Source organism: Biomphalaria glabrata, chromosome 3, assembly GCF_947242115.1.
Source record: "Biomphalaria glabrata chromosome 3, xgBioGlab47.1, whole genome shotgun sequence".
Taxonomy (NCBI): Eukaryota; Metazoa; Mollusca; class Gastropoda; family Planorbidae; genus Biomphalaria; species Biomphalaria glabrata.
In genome coordinates this window covers 31,394,075-31,414,961 of record NC_074713.1, presented here as the reverse complement: position 1 = coordinate 31,414,961, position 20,887 = coordinate 31,394,075, and the positions used below count along the sequence as shown (strand labels likewise).

Sequence of the window (20,887 nt, the reverse complement as noted above, 5' to 3'; positions counted from 1 at the left end):
TGCTATGGACATGAAGATGACTGTTAAGTCCAATCCTAGCTTTAAAAAGCTGGCCTCATACGTGGCATGGGTAGGTTTGGTCAGTTGCCTACTTCTTCTCTCAGTTTTTTTGTTGGTTTTGCGCTCTTTCATCCTGGCCACTCATCTTGCTTCAAATCTCGAGACTCCGAGATTCACAGCTTCATGCCATGACGAGCGATCAAGAGCTAGTGCTTCCCAGCAGTGAATGTCGATATTGCACTCCTTAAAGGAGCTCTTGAGAATGCCTTTATAGTGCTGGTATTTAATGCATGGGTTTGTATGCTTGCGATTCTTTTTTAATTTCAAATCATTAAGACCATGTCATGCTCAATGCCTATGTCAGCTCCAGTGAAAGTTCTAGTTTTATCTTTGTTGATGATTGATTGAAACCTCAAAGGAAACAGGATATAGTCTCTCTGGATCTGCGTTTTGTTATCTGGTGCGAGCCACATAGTTATTCTCAACGGTTTGTGTGGGAATAATGTGTTAGCTACAGCAGCACAGCTTGTTTGTCCCGAGATCAGACATTAAACTGTGCTCCTCTTTCCTTAGCACTTCTTTTCTATCATTGTGACTGCCTCCTCTTTCTCAGTCTGCCTTCATTACCCATCACTCTGTCTCCTTATCTTTAAAATCTCCCTACGTCTTAGACCAGTACGTTTACCATGGACTGCTACTGGTAAGAGGGGATAAAGAGATCCTGGTATTTGAGTAGGTGTCTATCTGAGAATAATCCACCACAATACAGTACTTTGGCTCTAAGTTCCTTAGACCTGAGGCCCAGATGGCCCACTCTGGGTCAACCGGCTGGTCACCCTGAGCTACCAGCAAAGAAATCGACCTATGCAGGAGGGCATGGCTGGAGGGTCAATCAGGGGGCTGCTGTATCGGACACATGAACGGTGCGGCAGCTGACTGAGTATAGCCCCTGTGTAGCCCTGGTAGGTTCATTCTGGATATCCAATTGGCTCGTCCCCTTGTTGGACTCGATGGGGGTAGGGGAGCACAGGTGCCATACTACAACAAATGTCTATGGACAAAACAAAAAAAAAAAAAAAAAAGTACTTGCCGCATAGAAGAAAAAAAGGAGGAGGCTGCAAGAAGCTGTACTACCTGGCTATCATTTCTCGTAGAAGTTGTTAGTAAGATACACTCTGATGGGCTTCTACGATGCATAAGAATCTGTGATCTCCAAGTGGAAGTCATGCCACACAAGAGTTTGAACACCAGCAGAGGTGTAATCAGCTCTAAGGACCTACTGGAATGTTCCGAGAAGGAAATAGTGGAGGGAATTAAAGGAGTTACCCATGCCTGGCACATTATCAGGCACAGGGATGGTGAGGAGGTCAAAACTACCACTATCATCCTCACATTCGGAACTAGGACACCGCCAGAATATGTGAAGGCAGGATACCTACAAGCTCCAGTGAGGCCCTACATACCGAACCCCATGAGGTGCTTAAGTTGCAAGGGGTATTGACCTGGCGTGGCAGTCTGCAAGAAGAACACTGTGTGTGCCAGATGTGCTGGAGAGGGTCTTGAAAACAAGGGCTGCACAGACCAGTTCAAATGCCCAAACTGTCACGCTGGCCACTCAGCCTACTCCAAGGACTGCCCTGTGTGGAAACAGGAGGTTGCCGTGCAGGCGAAGTTGGCTGTGTTGGCCAATTCAGCTTGACAAAGACCTACGCCCAGGCAGTGGTTAAGATAGGAAAATCCATAGCCACACAGACGGACACATTGACCCCACCCCCATCCTCCTCCTCGAACTCAGAAGAAAACACCACAAAAGAATACACCTCCAAAGAGACAAGAAAGCCCTGTTGTCATGCTAAAGAACAGGTTCTCTGTGCTCGCTGATGAGAGCATGGAGACTGAGCAGCATGTCAAAACCAACACTCTGGGAGAACCTGGAGACATTAAGTCTGACTCAGGTTCTCCTCAGAGAACCCAGCCAGACACCCCAACCTCTACCGAGTTAAAGGTTAACCAACTCCCAAAGAGGAGAAATGAAAATAAAGATACCCGAAGTGAGGGAGGAGGAAATAGCCTCTCCTCTAACCAGAGGGATCTCCCCTCTCCGGAGAGAAAAAGGGGTTGTCCTCCTCTCCTTCCAAACCCAAGTCTAAAAATACAAAGGTAACTGGAATAAAGGGAAACCCCTCCAGGGACCTCCTGAGGCCTAATAGCGCCAAGTAGGTTATTTAGAATAAGCCTTGGCTTCCAGGATTGTGCAGTAGAACTGTAGAGGCCTCAAGGCCAATTATGAGGAAATGCAGCTACTGATAGACTCGCAGACTCCTGTAGCTGTCTGCTTAGAGGAAACATTCCTGAAAGATAACATCAGTTTCCGAAGCTACAGCACTTACAGCAGGAATGTTGAGGATGCAGAGAGAGCATCAGGTGGAGTCTGTATCCTTGTGAAGGACAGTGTCCCCCATGAGAGGGTAGAACTACAGACCACACTACAGGCCGTAGCAGCTAGGACAACCATACACAAGGTTATCACTTGCTGCAACCTGTATCTACCTCCAGGCGCTCCATTGAACCCAACTGACATGGAAAACCTCATAAAATAACTCCCTCTGCCCTATATAATCCTTGGAGATTTCAATGCCCATAACACTATGTGGGGATCCAACAATACTGACACAAGAGGTCATATGCTGGATATCTTCCTCCAACATGATTTATGCATACTTAATGATGCATCACCGACCTACTTGCATCCAGGAACTGGATCTCTCAAGTGCATTGACCTCACCGTAAGTGTCCCCAGACTTCTGGATGATTTTAAATGGTCAGTAAGCAATGATCTATGGGGAAGTGATCACTTCCCAATCATCATTGCTAACAATCTCCCCTCATTGGGACGTCCTCAGCGATGGAAGCTGAATAAAGCGGATTGGGAACAATTCCAAAAAAGATTCTCAGAGGATATCACAGAGTCCAGACGATATCTTTGCTAGCCAGCTACTAGATATTGCCAGGGAAGTTGTACCCCTAACCTTCGCAAATCCAATAAGGCCTAGCAAACCATGGTTCGATACAGCTTGAAAAAGTGCTATTGGTGATAGGAGAAAACGACTGGCTGCATTTATAAAGAATCCTTCCCAGGAAAATCTAAAGCTATTCAAGATAGCTAGAGCAAAGGCTAGACAAACCATACATCAGCCAAAAGGAATTCCTGGAGAAATTTTGTCTGTAGTTTGGATGCCAAAACCTCTGCTAGAGCAGTTTGGAAGGCAGTAAGGTGAATCAAAGGGAAAGAATCAAATGCAATAGGGCATTTGAAAAACCAAGGACGAACTGTTACGTCCCCCAGAGATACAGCTAACTGCCTTGCATCCTCAAGTTCCAAAAAGTCAAAATCAGGGAGGAAAGACATCCTCATTGACTTCAGATTATAGAACAATCAAGACTATAACAAACCGCTATTGCTTGAAGAACTGAGGGACTAGCTGGACAAATCACATGACAAAGTGCCAGGAGAAGATGAAATCCATTATGAGTTCCTCAAGCATCTTCCTGAACCCTCATTGGCAACCTGCTAAAAATCTATAACTGTGTATGGCAAACAGGCGCTTTCCCAAACAGCTGGAGAAAAGCCACAGTTATACTGATACCTAAACCGGGGAGAGATGGGTCAGACCCAGCTAACTACTGCCCAATAGGACTAACAAGCTGCATCTGCAAAACCATGGAAAGGATGATAAATAATAGGCTGGTCTGGTACCTTGAGATAAATAAAATAATCTCCAACTACCAGTGTGGATTCCGGCAGGGGCAGACAACAAATGACCATCTTGTAAGGCTAGAAGCTTTCATCAGAAATGCATTACTCAGAAGAGAACATCTAGTAGCTGTATTTTTTGATATAGAAAAGGCTTATGATACAACCTGGAAACATGGCATTCTACATGACCTGGAGCTTATGGGGCTTAAGGGACACCTTCCCTGCTTTGTGAGGGAATTCCTAAAGGACCGGAAATTTCAGGTTTGAGTGAGCAATTCCACTTCTGACACTTATGACCAGGAAATGTACAACAGGGCAGCAAAACCACTAACAACCATTAATATATTAATATGCACAAGGGCCAGGGCCTGCCTTAGGGCACTGCAACCTATGCCGCCGCAGTGGGCCCCGCACTTTCATAGGCCCTGTGCTAACACTAGTTGAAAATTATTAAATTAAACCATTTTAACTTATAACAGTGTTTCTGTGGCCCCCTGATTTTCCAGGAACTCCTGGAAATCTCCTGAAATTGCAAAGTATACGAAAAAATGCCATGAAAATCTCCTGAAATTATTAAATTATCCTGTAAACTCATTTTCTGAAAAATAGACGAAATTGTCATTTTGGGGTGTCATTAAATATTGAAAACACCAATCCTAATTGCGGTTTAAAAAAAAAAACACATTGTCAACTTTCAAATTAACACAAAGGCGAATTTAAACCAAAACAGGAAGTTCAAATACTTAATTTACTGCATTAGTCAGTGGCATGTAAATATAGATCTAAATCTATCTCGATCTCTTAAAAAAAAAAGTCAAAAGTGATATTCTGCTAGTCGATAGTAAATCTAAAAGGCAGATGTGAATGTTTATCGGCTTTTTGTTGGAAAACTACCTTCTATTGTACATAGCTCGTAATTTAATTTGACTGTGATTTTGCACTTAGTAAAGTATTAATAAAATTCAATGACAAATTAATTTTTTAACAAATATTCTTATTTATATGTTTAATATCCTATTATATTCACATATGTTATATATTGTAACATATGTGAATATAATAGGATATTAAACATATTTACAAAGATAATGTACTAGAATCCTATAAACAAAATAGAATATTTCATAAAAATATACATTTAACAAGCATCTTCTTGAAGCTCTTTTTTTTTTTTATTACCAAAAATTTTGTAAATGTAATTAGATCGACAAAAAAAAATTATACAAATAAGCTCTAGGCAGATAAAATGTTGTTTTTTTTATTGAAGAATACAAATGATTAAGGGTAACAATTTTTAGCCCTTTCTCCGAAAAAAGCTATATTTTGCCAGATCATTTGGGCTGATGTGATTCCCCAAAACGAATCTGTTGTACACATAGGCTCTTGTCAGGGACGGTCCTACAGATTGCAGGACCCTTTGCGAAAGGGATTGCGCAGGGTCTAGTCTCGGTAGGGAAAAGGATAATAAGTGAATATATTTACAAGATATAAAAGACATATTTTAACTTAGTAGGATGAACAATAAACACTTTAAAAGTAGAATGCACAAAGAAACAACCTTGTTTGTTTATCGGTCTAGCCAGAAACTGGAGGGGGCAGAACTCTACTGAGTATTCATACAAAATGGTGTCTTTTATATCTTGTAAATATTTGATGTTTAGATTCAGAAATATAGATTTTATAACTTTAACCCCTCAACCCTATGACTCTTACTCTTCACATTTGAGGCATTTTGCTTCCAAAGGATCATTCCCCTGCTCAATGTTTGTACTTCCAGTGGTATTTGCACCTGAAATTCAATACAATTTTTTTTTTTAATAATCACGATAACTTTAGGCAACAATAATCAAATTTGAATCAAAATGAATAATTACCTAATGTATAACTTTTTGGTAATTCAAAGGGTTCATCAATATCTGGATCATCAGAATGGGCTAATAACCTGAAATAATTGATAAAGGAAACACAGTTTTAAAAAAATATCATTAGAAAAAACATATCTCACATTATTGAACTTTAATACTGACTCTCATCTCCTGAAATAAGACGACTATGTCAGTATCATCAGCAAACTTAATAAGTTTTGATAAGTCTTGAGTTTGGAGGCCTTATATTAGGGGTGCACCGGATAGTACTTTTTGATATCCGGCCGGGGCCGGATATGACCGGATAGTAAAATTTGATATTCGGCCGGGGCCGGAGCCGGATACCTAAGTGTCTTGTTAATAGCTTGTGTTGCTGAACATTTTACGAAACTGTTAAATAACATACCTATATTGGTTGGTTTTATTTTTTTTCCTTTTATATACCTTATTGTTTTAAACTCTGTTACTGATTGATTTATTCAAGTTTAACAGTATTTCTAAAAATCTGTATAGCATGAGTGTGACTGTGTGTATGTACGGTGCCACCAACTGTAAAGGATGTGTGTAGGAAGGTCAATGTAAATAATGTTAGTATATATTTAACTAGTTACTAATGTAAATCTCATAAGTAAAGTGCAATCTGTCTTGTATAGTGGTCGGATGTATGTGTTCATGAATTTCAGACCAACAACCTGGTCAGATATACCTAGTGAGCCTACACATGTAGTCCTAGTGTAGTGTGTATAGTTGTTTGTGTTAACCATCAAGCATTGTTTTTTCCTGAGCATACGCACGCAATAGAGTTGGGTGTCAGTCAAAAAAGATAACACATTGGCATGGTCAGTCAAGCATATAGATAAATTATACCCGTCCACTAGTTAGAGGTCAAGGGTTGTTTGTTTTTTCGCTCCAGCATATTGTTTCTTTGTTTGCTAGATCTAACTATTATTCAATTTTTTATGCGATTTAAAATTTACAGTAAGGTTTTCGTTATTTATTAAGTCAAAAGAATTAAACAATGAAATTAGATTTCTTTCTAAAGATTTTAATACAAGGCAAAAAAATACACACACGCAAACATGCACATCTTTGTTTTATTTTATTGTGCAAAGAACGTACGCAAGAAACATTAAATGCAAAGATCGTATGTTAGAAACATCATCCTTAATTATTACTTATTAATTATTTTATTCGTGGTTTCAGTAACTGTTACAAAAGGGAACGATAGTAAGCCTATGGATGTCAGGTGTGTAAAAGTCGTTTAGATGCGTTTGATCTTTAGTCCAACTTACTAATTGAGATTTATGTTCACTTGAAAAGGTGTGGCCTCTAGCCCAACCACGTGATTAAGATTTTTCTCCAAATAAGCAAACTCTTTGTCTGGATACCCGTTTAGATGTTTGGCTTGAATCCACCACCCCCCCCCCATTAAGATTAACTACTAAGTAAACAAACATAGTTCCCTCGTGTGACCTCTAGAGAGCGCGCTTACGTCCATCGTATCTGACTTGGGTTCACCTGTCAATCAATGAACTCAATGTGACGAACGAAACAAATAAAAGGGGGAGGGAGTTGTTCATCTGGAAATATACCTAGTTACCTTAGAGGTGTGGCTCTTGTAGTCCAGCCCCCCTAATAAAGATTAACTACTAAATAAACAAACTCAGTTCCCTCGAAAGGTGTGACCTCTAGAGAGTGTCATTACGCTGACATTAAACCTACGTCCATCGTATTTAACTTGTGGTCACCTGCCTATAAAAAAAACCTCAATGTGATGGACTAAACAAACAAAAGGGGTGGGAGTTGTTAATCTTTACCTCTGGAGATATACCTGCACAGCTAGACAGACGTCTGGTCAGCACGACGTAGTCAAGGAATGTAGCATTTTAACATGTTAACTAACCTACTCAAAGGTCAAGACAAATTGAAAAAAGTGTCAGCCATTGCTGCTCTGTATGTAAAGCGCATTTATGATCTAAAGTTTCATTTCTATTTATATTAAGTTATTAACACGCCTTGTCTTTATAATAAACGATGTTTGGTGCATATTCATAAAGGCTCTATTTTTAAGCACATTATTTTGTTTTAATATAAACATTAATACATTCTACAACAGACATTAATGGAACGAGGTCCACTTTATGCATATTAAATAGGTGTATTTTTTACTATCCGGTTTACTATCCGGTAGTGATATCCGACCGGAGCCGGATAGCACCGGATAGTAAAAAATGCCGGATATTTGGCAGAAGCCGGAGCGACTATCCGGTGCACCCCTACCTTAATGTTAAGTGTACAATACCGGGAAATGTACACAACCTTGTGAGGTCCCAATATATAGTATCGATACTCTATGATGATGTTAACTTTAATAAACTGAGGACATTGGATTAGGAAATTTAGATTTTATTTATATTTAGATTTAAGGCACATCGGCAAAATAATATATATAATCCCACCTTGGATCCGTCAGTATAAATGGTGCCACAACCTCCGTAGCTCTCCTGCAGTTCCCTAAAGTGGACTTGTAGTGTGTTTGGGTCTGTATTTTTTAAATTATGAAGGGATAAATTTAATTTAGGTTTATTCATCAACCAAGGAGGGTTCTGTGGGATTACAATTTTAGAAAATTGATCAATGGGTGGGGGAAAATTTTGGATGGATTCTCTCATTCGAAGGCCCAACAGCTGTAGTTAAGAGAATATTTTATTTCTCTCAAGGAACCAGACCAGCCTATTATTTATCATCCTTTCCATGGTTTTGCAGATGCAGCTTGTTAGTGCTATTGTGCGATAGCTGTTCAGGCCCATCTCTTCCAGGTTTAGGTATTGGTATAACTGTAGCCTTCCTCCAGCTGTTTGGGAAAGCGCCTGATTGACATACACTGTTACAGATTTTTAGCAGGGTTGTGAATGAGGGTTCAGGAAGATGCTTGAGGAACTGATAGTTGATTTCATCTTTTCTTGGCACTGTGTCATGTGATTGTCCAGTGAGTCCCTCAATTCTTCAAGTGAGAACAGCTTGTTATAGTATTCATTGTTCTCTGATCTAAAATCAATGGTATATCTTTCCTCCCTAATTTTAGCTTTTATGAATTCTGGCGTGTAGTGTGCAGTGGATGATTTATCTGCTTGATTGAGGATGCAAGGCAGTTAGCTATATCTTCGGGGGACATAACAGTTCATCCTTGATTGCAATTCTTTCCCTTTGATGTGCCTAACTGCCTTTCAAACCACTCTAGCATAAGTTTTGGCATCCAGACTCCCAACAAAATTTCTTCAGGAATTCCTTTTGTCTGACCATATGGTTTGTCGAGCATTCCCTCTAGCTTTAGATTTTCCTGGGAAGGATTCTTAATAAATACAGCCAGTCATTTAAGTCCTATCTCCAATAGTACTTTTGCAAGCTGTATCAAACCATGTTTTACTAGACCGTTTTGGATTTGCTCTAGGATTAATGGAGTGCTGGAGGTAAATACAAGCTGCAGCAAGTGATAAACTTGTGTAGGGTTATCCTAGCTGCAATGGCCTGTAGTGTGGTTTAGAGTTCTACCCTCTCATGGGGGATGCTGTCCATCACAAGGATACAGACTCCACCTGATGCTCTCTCCACATCTTCAACAGTCTTGCTGTATTTGCTGTAACTGCGGAAACTAATTTTGAGTTTTTCAGAAATGTTTCCTGTAGGCAGATAGCTACAGGAATCTTAGTCCATCAGAAGCTGCATTTCCTCATAATTGACCTTGAGGTTTCTTCAATTTCACTGTAAAATCCTGGGATCCATGGCTTATTATAAATGTCCTACTAGGTAACTAGGAGCTATTAGGCATTTGAAGGCTCCTGGAGGGGTTTACCTTAATTCATGTGACCTTTGTAGTTTTTGACTTAGGTTTTATTGGAGAGGAGGAGACCACTCTTTTGGAGGAAAAGTCTTCCTCTGTGGAGAGGAAAGATCGCTCCAGTTAAAGGAGAGGCTATTTCCTCCCTCCTCACTTTGGATATCTTCCACTTTAGTTGGGCTTAGGGAGTTGATCAACCCCTAATTCAGTAGAACTTGGGGTGTCTGGCTGGAAAAGACGTTTCTGGATTCTCCCGAGTGATAGTGTTCTCATACTGCTCACTTTTAGTCTCCATGCCCTCATCAGCAAGTACAGAGAATTAGTTCTTTAGCATGACTTTCACAACAGGGCTCTCATTCTGCTTAGGAGGTGTGGTTCGTTGCGGCGTTGTTTTTTTCAGAGTTGGAGGGGAGTGGAGTCGATGTGTCTGTCTGTATGGTTATGGATTTTCCTATCTTAACCACACTATGGCCATAGGTCTTTGTGAAGCTGAATTTGCTCTTGGGGAGGGCCAATACAGCCGATTTCGCCTGGCTGAAGGTACATCCCTTTCTTGCCTTGTACTCCTGAATGGCAACCTCCTGTTTCCACACAGGGCAGTCCTTGGAGTAGGCTGAGTGGCCAGCGTGACAGTTTGGGTATTTGAACTGGGCTGTGCAGCCCTTGTTTACAAGACCCTCTCCAGCACATCTGGCACACACAGTGTTCCTCTTGCAGACTGCAGCGCCGGGTCAATACCCCTTGCAACTTAAGCACCTCATGGGGTTAGGTATGTAGGGCCTCACTGGATCTCTTCACATATTCTGGCGGTGTCCTAGTTCCGAATGTGAGTATAAAATAGTGGCAGATTTTTTATTCCTTACCTTCCCTACACATGGTAATGCGCCAGGCATAGGTGACTCCTTCAATTCCCTCCACTCTTTCTTTTTCTGAACATTCCAGCAGTTCTCTAGAGCTGAATACACCTCTGCTGATGTTCAGACTCTTGTGTGGTTGACTTCCAAATGGAGATCACAGAATCTCCTACATCGTAAAAGCCCATCATATCATGTAACTTGCTATCAACTTCTACGAGAAGTTCTGAGGTTTTGTGCAGCTTTGACACAATTTTGGGCTCTCCCACTACTGCCTTAAGTCCCTTGTGGATGATAAAAGGGCTCATCTTTGTCAGGCTTTTCCCGTCTTCTGTGCATCTGACGGATTTAGGTTGATTAGCCATTTTAATAGCTCCATTCAAACTATTTTTACATTCATGCGTTTGTTTTATTTATAACATTATTATTTGTTTCTAATACACCAGTGATGCCCAAAATACAGCCCGCGGGCCACATCCGGCCCACAACATGGTTCTATCCGGCCCACCGAAACGTAGGCACAAAGTGTAGAAAATCCATTGTCCAAAAAAAAAAGTTTAAAAAATATCCTTCAAGGTAAATGGATTGGTACCAATAGTAAGCCAAATATATTTGTTTTATAAAGAAAGAATGGCTCCCTTTAAAGAACATAACATTAAAATAAATAAGGCGGCATTCTTGGTTTGACACGGGATAGTTAGATTACACCTAGAGTGGAGGATGGATGAGAATATTTACCTAAAATTAGAAGAAAATGAGTCAGCTGCATGTCTATTTTCTGTTGCCATTGACGAGTCTACCGACATATCTGGTACCACTCAAAATTTGGTATTTATTTGTGATAAAAACAACAGTTTTGAAATCAGAAAAGTAGTAGCTATTAGGAGCACGCATGAGATCATCAGTGGCGAAACACTGACAAAAAAGTTTCAACTATCACAGAGAATCATTTTCCCTTGGAGAAATTAGTGGGAGTGACTACTAATGGTGCCACAACTATGGTTGACAGCAATAGTTTTTAGAGGTCAAACGGAACCGAACCTCTGTGATCTTATTGAATTATTCACCAACAAAATCTATGGACCATGTGATGATGATCGTGTTCAGATTGAACAAAGTTCGTCGTTTCTAAAATCCATCTGCGGCCAATGTGTCAATTATGGATGATCACAATAATTGACTTACTGACTAAATCCTGTGCACTCCCATGGGAGCATAGGGCCGCAACCTCTCCACCGAACTCGGTTCTGAGCAGTTTTCTTCATCTGCTCCCAATAATTACAAGGACTTAGTGGAACAAACTTTTTCAGTGATGAATCGTGTGAAACTGATGCTACGTAATCGTGTCATCTTTTAGAAGAACATCTAGGATTCTAGATTCAGTTCTTCAACTTGGCGTCTCAACTATGCAGCCAGATATTTAAAGGTAGTTTAGGATATACTTATTATGAATTAATGTAAATACTAGATTCACGGGTTTGTAATAAAAATTGGTTTATTGTATAATTGCTCTTTTTTCCCCCTTTTTCTTCATGTGGCCCGTGACTCGAGAGTCGGATATTAAAATGGCCCGCCAGCCGAGTGAGGTTGAGCATCACTGTAATACACTATATCGGTGACTATAACTTTGTGATACGTAAATTAAGACCCCCGGGGACGCGGGTAATGTATGGCTAGTATGTTTATATTTATATATATATTATCTTATATGATACATACAAAGCCTTACAAGCCAAGTCTCTATAATAATGCAGAACAGATGAAGAGTACATCAACTAATACAAACTGAACAAGAGACTGCCTTGCACTTTAAGCAAAAAAAACAAAAACAGCATCAACAAAAAAACTATTTAATACATTCTTCAAACACATTTTTGCAAAAAGGTCACAAACTAGATTACCTTTAAACTAAATGATATATATTATTATAAGGTACTAACCAATCCATTGCAATTTGTGCACCTTTATAGCCAGTGTTAGCAAGGGCTCTTTGTCTAAAAAAAAAAAAATGTTTATTACAACAAGTTTAATAATACATAGCCAACGGGATTTTTCATAATTGAAGACATAAATTTAAAAATGGGCACAAATCATTGACAACTGTTGTTTTTCCCTTTAATTAATAGACTAAAAAGAATAGCTATTAAACTTTTTGTTACATTCTTACACAGTGCTTGTATAATAAACATTATAAAAAAGATACCTTTCTTCAAGTTTATTTTAAACTCTTCTTTACTTTTAAAATATGTGGTACCAATAATAAATTTTTTTTTAGGCTTTTTAAGAACTCTAATTAAATATTTTAAATTTGAAGCTTTTTCTTGTAGTTGTAGAAACATCGACGTCAATTAAAACACTCAAGTTTTTTTAAAATTTGTCCTAATACCTGTATCTTTTTCAAAATGTGATTTCAACAAAGTAGCAACGTAGCTACTACTTGGTTTTGATACATTTGCATTATCTAGGTTATGTTTTGTTGTTTTTTTTTTCACAAATTTTAGTCCGCATTTCACAAACTATGGGGTGCGCATCATGTTGACAAGGGTGGCTCGAAGGTGGTCTTTTTTGTTTTCATTATTAAAAAAAAAGGTTTTGTTTGCATTGTAGCTATGAATCCATATTTGTATAGTATATTTTGGATATAATACATCATTATTACAAATGTTTTAACATTACATTATTAAGTTAGTCATTTTACTTTTAAGTAGGACATTTCATAGTCTTCATGAGATATGCCTGCAACAAGATAAATTTTAAAAAAGCTAGTTTAAAATATGACTTCACCAATGAGATTATAGCCTCAACTCTCTAAAATAAAGTTGACATTTTCTACATAACAATTAGATCTCTTTTGAACATGAGGATGATCTGACAATGATCAAGCCCATTACAAAAGTATATGCTCACCTGCCTCGAATATCTCTCACACCCATGTCTTCACAATTTAACTTTTTATGACCTGAGCTCTTCCTACTAGGAAAATAGTATTGTAACAATTCTCAACCTACAGGCTTTCTGCAAACTGCACCATTTGAAACTACCAACTCAAAGAACTTGACAACTTAGGGCTCCAAAGTAATGTAATACTATAATGTCCAATAAATCACAACCAATACTTTACAATTCGCAAAATGGAACACTGACTGAACAAATGCTTCACCAGTTGACAACAGTACCGCTGTATCAAACTCTACTGGCCTCTCCGCCTTATCCCAGACTTGCATTGGGTTCAACTGTTCTGGAATGACTTCAAACACTGGGCTTGCTGTATGGGACTTAGATCATAGATCAAGACTTCGCCTCATACTCGCTAAGTGTTTTGACTCTACCCAGTACCAAACCATTGTAATGCGCTGTACAGAACCACACTGAACTGAATCGTAGTAAACCAAGCCATCCATGGTAACGTCTTGACTGTGACATCTTTGCTCTTAAAATAGGGTCCTTAAAGGCTTTCTAGAAACCGGCGCAACATTGCTCGACCCTTCTGGATGATCACATTACTATATCTGGCATGACTGGCCAAAGTACTGTTTACAACAAAGATCCTTCCCAAAATGTCATTGTGTCGCCACTGGTCGCGGTTGGCCATCACCACTCATCACAGTTGACTGCTCGTCTGGCGATGGCCTTTGTGTCATATGGCTACACACACTCAATTACCCATATCCACATTACCACCAGTGTTACAACAGTATGTTGTTTACCAAAAAATAATGAATTTAGAAAGTTAAAACATATAACATAAGAAAATGTTTGGTCTTAATGATCTTAATTCTCAACAGAAAGACCCATTTCCATAGAGCAAAGTTACATAAACAATAGGGCACACTTATTCATACCATCAGCTGTCAAGTGATTATATAAAGATATTACCATTTCTTTCCCCTATTGTAATCTTGCCGCCTTTTTTACATTCCTTAAAAATGTGTCTATTTTAACTAAAGTAATTCTCTATTTTATAATTGCATGCCATCTGTGTCTGTTTCCCAAACCTTAATTGTACACTGGTCTATGGTTAGTTGCTAGTAACCCTAGACCTATTAAATATTGAATTAATTAGTTTAAATTAAAATACACAGCTGGAAAAGGTGGAAAGCTATACTGATCTTGGCATTATCCTGGACAAGCATGGAGAAACAGATTCAGATGTCAGAACCTACATTGGTAAAGCTTGAGCAATGTTCAACTTGTTGAAGAACCAGGGATATTAGCGCCACCACCAAGATCAGGCTCTTCAACTATATTGTGAAGCAAATACTACTTTTTGGAGCAGAGCATGGAGAACCATCATGAAGAAATTCAAGTATTCATCAAAATCTGCGTCTGGAAGATTCACTATGAGAAACTGTGGCAAAGAACAAAGTCCATTGAAGAAGATATCCTTCAGGGATGCTGGCAATAGAAAGGCCACAATGTTTACAAGTATGCATCCAATATCACAAGACAAGCCCTAACAAAAGTTTGAGTTGAGTTTTGAATATTGGGCACATCCGCACAATTTAGGCCATGTCAAGCCCGTAATCCTTCAAGGATTACTTTCCCTTTAAATCACAAGAGCTAAATTCCACACAGCTAAATCATTAAAAGCAAGGTCTACTCAAAGTTAAAATAGTAAAAATTTATTAATTCAATAAAAATCTGCAGTAAATATTATAATGTAGATTTTGACAGCAGTGTCTATTCAAGGGGTACCCCCTTTTGCGTCACAGGTGCATCACCGAGACACCACTTGATAATTTAACAACTACCAATTGATAAATTCATTGCTGTCTTTATTGTTATTAGTCTTTAAATACTGAAATTTATGCTTTTGCATAGAAAAAGTGGATTTGAGCTCAATTCGAAAATTGGGACACTGTAGAACCTGTGACACTACAAGTTAAAGTTTTTTTTAAAGATATTCTGAGAATATAGAAATTATTTTATTTTTGCACTAAAGTGATCCATTAGACTTATTATTAAGTTCACTATTCTAGTCATAAAGTACCCATTTGTAAAAATGCTGCTTTAATTTCACAAAATGTCGCGGGTGCTTCATGGGACACCATTTTTTTAAATAATGTTTATAAGTGTACATTTTTGTCTTATCTGTGCACAAGTGAATGATCATTATTATTTTTAATTATTGACAAATATATATTTTATATCTTTTGTTAGTTTTAACACACAGAAAAAGGTTTGAAAAAAAAAAGAAAGAAAAGAAAATGCATAAAACTGTACACAAATTTTATTTGACAAATTCAGAAATCAAAACATTCCACTCTCAAACTATTGCCATTTGGTATCAACATCACTTCAGTAACAATCATGTCTGCATACACTAACTGTATGTCCTGCACTTCTGGATATACAAATATATTTTTTATTTCTGTGCCTTTTTAAAAAATTATTTCTGCGCTGATCATCCAGGACTTCTATCACAACTCCTGTTAGAAAAAATTACCAGCAATGTTGAAAAGTTAATACTTCAATCTAAAACATACTTTGAACTTGTTTATTGAAATTAAAAGGTACACAGTGCAAAAAATTATACCTGGATAGAATATTACCCATATTTGACAATCACACAGCTATTTACAATGTACTTTTGATTAGTGAAGGAATTTGTTTGGGCCTGAAAAAACAACAACATGAGGCTGATATACTTAATTTCTAAAATGAGTCTAAAATTATTTAGCAGGGTATATTATTAAAAAACAACTTATACAATATAGGTAACATAAGATTCAATGAAAATTTTTTAAATATTTATATATGTAAAAGCTCTTTACCTTTGAATTTGAGCATATGGGACTGACATCCAAAGAGTCTTAAAGATTTGACTGAGATTGCACTACTGAAGAAAAAGAAACAATTTCATTTAGAAATCAATTAGGTAATTTTAAAATGAATAATGTTTTTTCTCAGATAATTGTAAAGTGCTATTTAAAAATAAATAAATACAAGTACTTACCTTTTTTTTTCTGAAGTTTGAACACCTTCCAAGATCCACATATTTCATCATGCAGGCACTGACTGCCATATGAATTTCTGCATGGAAAGCAGAAACAGCTTCTATTTCTGAAAGCAATAGTATTAGGTGTAATACCTCTCACTAGGTCATTGAAAGATCCTTCTTTATTTACTGGTCGCCACTTTGTTACCTTTCGCAGTGTACCATCACTCTGAACATACTCATCCATCATCTTTGACCACATACTATACTCAACTCTGCTAATTCATCCGTGCAATTTTTTTAAAGGCTCAATACTTGTTAATTAAATCCACACCACAGTTGCTACATGATCTTTCAATGCACTGCAGCTTATGAAAACAATTGGCATTAGTTCTTGGGCATAGAGTTAAGTCGAGTGATGAAGCTGGATTTTTTAATGTCATCTCTCTGTGTCCTTTTTTGATCAGAAATTTATTAATGCCCTCTATATAAAGAAAAATCTTCAAACAGAACTCACATAAGCAAGACTGCATCTTATGTTAAGTAGCTTTTGCATGAAACCTTTTCCTGTTTAAGCACTAACAGATGACTGAGAGGGATCAGTTCTTGAGACATCCTCTCTACTGTAAAAAATGAATATTGTTTCCAAGGCATTTTGTGCAATGCAATCACTTCGTTTTTTTTTTCTTGCAATTTGTTCTGATTTGCACTTAGACATAAAACTTCTTGGAAGACCAAAATGTTAGAAATGAGTAGCACAACCTCTGAGTTTGTTGTACTTACTAAGGATACTGCAGAGTACTTGTCTATGAGCACTAGACATCTGACTTTTTTTTTGCTGGTGGAGTGTAGTTAGGTTTTGATACTTTCTTTAATGTTGCTTTCTTCTCTCAGGTAGGCGCAGAAAGCGTATGTCATGGACAGCTTTACTTTTTCTTGGGGAGAATATTTGTGTGAGACCATCAAAAACTGCAGCATATTTCTTGGGTGACCTAGGCAATTTCATCAAAGCCCTTGAAACAGCCATTCTTTTTGCCACTGGAGTCTGGAATCCAGTACCTAGTGATTCACCAACCTCTGCTGAGATGACATTAAGTGGACTATTAGCTTGCTGTTTTCTTTCTTTGCGTTTTCTGTTTATCCAAGCTTTTTCATGTGGGCTTAACTAGGCCCTGTATGCAGCTTTTCTCAACCTTTCCTTTTCTCTCCGCTCTAAAACAGCAACACATGTTAGACTTAGAGTTAGAGACTCAGGCTTTGATGCTTGCAAATTTAGAGTCTTTCTTGGCTTGTAGACGCCTTGAAACTCTAACAGATAACTCCATTTACTGAAATCTGTAATTTATAAAAATGTATAAGTATCTAAATAAATAGATCTATTATATATACTAATAACTTTCATAAACATATATTATATATTGGTGCATTATTTAAATCTAGTCTAGTAATGCCCATAATTGCTTGATTGATAGGGATAGACTCAATCAATAGTATAGGACTAGTACTGTAAATTATATTAACTTAAGTTATAATCATTCAGTGGTAGACTGAAAGAACTGAATACAATATAATTGAATATACTGTATAAACAATACAATGGAAATTAAGTGCAGGTTAAACCAAACTTTGTTTTAGATACAATCTACATTTTAATATAGAATAGATCTATAATATAGATCTAGATAATTTTCTAGATACTTGTCAATTTAAAGAAAAATATATTATTAAATCTAGAATTAGATTCTATAAATCTAGTCATTAATGACCTAGTCTAGAGTCACTAGTCTAGATTCATAAAAGATCTAATGATTTCTAATCTAATAATCTAGTTTAGATCTAAATCTAGATATTGAATTAGATCTAGATCTAGACTCTTGTACTCTACTCTAGGTCTAGATCAAGAGTAAATCTAGCTATAATATAATGAATTACATAATTAGATCTAGATCTAGAGTAAATCTAGATAATGAATTACATAATTAGATCTAGATCTAGAGTAAATCTAGATTTAGGTCTACAGGTCTAGTCAGTCTAGATTCTAGATCTAGAGTTTAGCTCTTTAAAGTTTTAAAGACAAGTGTCCGAGAAGTGCCTCAAATGAAAAATCAAATAGATCTAAATCTTATTTACAGTAATAAGTAAATTTTAATTATTTAGAATAATATTTCTTAAACAGTACCACTTTATTTCTTTTAGATGTAGCTAATATTATCTGACACTGTAAATCTTTAACAAAATATCACTAAAATCTATTTGGACTTAACAGACTCAAACTAGGACACCATTTGTAAACAAACGGATTAGTGTCCACTGAAACGCCCCAAACGATGTAAAGTAAAATTACAAAAAATATAAAATGAAAGATGTCAAAAAAAAAAATGTTCAATTAAAATGATTATGAAAATAGTTTATTACATATATTAAAATCATTTAATCTTAATTGAAACTTTCCATGAATACAGAAAACTTAACAAATCCTGAACTCGTATTAGACACTACATGTGACGCCATAATTAATGCATGGAAAACACCAACACGGGGTCCCATGGAGCACCTCAACGCCTAATCCAATTTACTTCTCAAAATAAAAACAAATTAAAATTTTAAATCCCTACACACGTCTACTATTACATCAACATAATTGTTTTAGAAATATAAACTTTTTGTTTAGTAACAGGCTTTAAAATTGATTAACTTTACGATTTAAGACTAAATTGTATTCAAGACGCTTCACGTGACGTCATGATTGAATGGTTAAATTTAGTAACCTCGTAATAAAAAAGCACTTCGATTAGGATATTGCAATCAAACTTATTTATAATAAGCTTAAATTTCAGTAGAATAATGAAATATCTACATACCTGATGGGTTGTTGATTCACAAAAGATCACAAAAAACAGATTAAATGAGATTTTTGTGCAAGATTGCCGGCGATTGATCGTGTCGACGCTTGAGGCGCATCAATGGTTAATTGTGGGACACACTATTGTTTACGTACTCCTGTTAATTACTACGCTAGTTTTTCCAGCGGAAACGGCACTTCTTTTCTTCTACACAATACCTGTGATGCTCAAAAGAACTCTCAATGATAAAAAGTAGTGTTGTGGGAAAAATAATCCCATTCTTAACACACGCAGCACAGGTGCTTCATTTGGGACACCTCGACCTATTTTAAGCTCGTTATGCATGTTTAGAAAGCTTTTCAGAAAAAAAATACGCCTCAAACGCATTTTTGTGGCCGTGTTTAATCAATATGTTGATAACCTTGAGAAAAACTAAATAATGACATGGTGTTCCGTGTTTCATCAAAAGCCGCCATTTTGGGTAGTAATTTCACACATTTTTTACAATTTCAATATTTCCCTAGCACCTTCTGAGCTCAAAATATCAAAATTTATAGATTAACCATTTCTTAATGCAATGTAATGTAAATTGTCACATTTTGAATAACAATCTTATGAAATACGGACTTTTTAGTGCACCAACACCGACCTAGGCCTAGTTGTAACCAGTACTGGAGAAACACTCATATATATTATTATAATATATATACTAATATTTAGTAATATAGTCAATATAGAGAGAGAGTCTAGACTATATTGTCTAGATCTATAATATTATAATAATTATATACAGTCTATAAGTCTATATACAAGATCTACTTACTTACTTACTAGATTTAGAATTTTAGATCTAGATCCTAACTAGACAATACAATTATACATCTATGTCTATATCTAGTAGTAGTAGTGTTAATCATTTAATGTTATCTAAAATCATAATAATCTTAAATCTAGATTCTAGATCTATATAGATCTAGATTCTAGATTAGATCTAGATATCTAGTCTAAATTAAAATTTGAAAACTTACGCCTGATGCATTGGGAATCCCATTTCAACTAGAATCTCTTCATCTGTTGGCATGTCTAGTAGTATTATTATAGAATACAAACAAGTGTGGCTAAGACTAAGTGACAAACTTTGACTTTGTTGTGAAAGTATTCAGCTCATAGACATAAAATTATCTATACTATATATAGACTATAGACTGGAAAAAGGAATTACTTTCTCGTAACTTGAGAACACGGTACGTTCCGGTAAGCAAATCAAATGCTTTTATTTTATAAATTCTGGAAAGTCGAATGATCTTCAGTTTTGAAAATTAAAAACAAACTAAAAGATTGGAGTTCTCCGTAGCATGGACACAAATTAGATATACTATAGATATAGATCAGGGGTGGGCAAATTACGACCCGCGGGCCACATGTTTTATGCGGCCCGCCGACGCTTAAATAAATCAGGTGTTACCACACATTACACATATAAAAATGCAAATATATTTATATAAATAATTGTAAATATCTATAGATCTAGAAATAATTGAAACTTCTGATTCTTATCACTTATCATGAAGGGCTAAAGAAACATTGTCTTTAATCGTCATTCTAAAAAGTTTAAAGTAAACGAAGATTATTCTTAATTGCAATATTTCGAAACATTCAGTCAAAGACAAACGCAAGCCAGTATTTATTCAATTCTATCAAAAACTGTGTTGAAAGTGTTGGGTCGGCTTGTACAAAATGGCAAGTGTAACAATTAATGGAGCTCGTGCATTGACAAAGAAAAACAGGCTTT

The 20,887-nt window shown here is 36.8% G+C and overlaps 1 protein-coding gene and 1 long non-coding RNA gene across 3 annotated transcripts in view; both read right to left on the bottom strand.

Annotated features, from left to right (window-relative positions):
* Positions 1-20,413, bottom strand: part of LOC106068051 (UBX domain-containing protein 1-like) — a 60,770-nt gene extending 40,357 nt beyond the window's left edge. The window contains exons 1-4 of the mRNA XM_056024539.1: positions 20,124-20,413; positions 12,255-12,308; positions 5,632-5,699; positions 5,471-5,546 (exon numbers count right to left, since the gene is read on the bottom strand). Coding sequence (XP_055880514.1) covers positions 5,471-5,546; positions 5,632-5,699; positions 12,255-12,308; positions 20,124-20,176 — 251 coding nt within the window. The 5' untranslated portion in view covers positions 20,177-20,413. The remainder of the gene's footprint in view (positions 1-5,470; positions 5,547-5,631; positions 5,700-12,254; positions 12,309-20,123) is intronic.
* Positions 15,527-19,816, bottom strand: LOC106073786 (uncharacterized). 2 transcript variants are annotated; one of them, XR_008777055.1, is made up of 5 exons: positions 19,114-19,816; positions 16,271-17,587; positions 16,089-16,153; positions 15,851-15,931; positions 15,527-15,743 (listed from the first exon to the last, which is right to left on the bottom strand). It is a non-coding gene; the product is annotated as an uncharacterized LOC106073786 (long non-coding RNA). The 2 variants fall into 2 exon arrangements; XR_008777054.1 differs by having other exon boundaries at positions 15,527-15,931; positions 19,114-19,814.
* Positions 20,414-20,887: the final 474 nt, after the last annotated feature.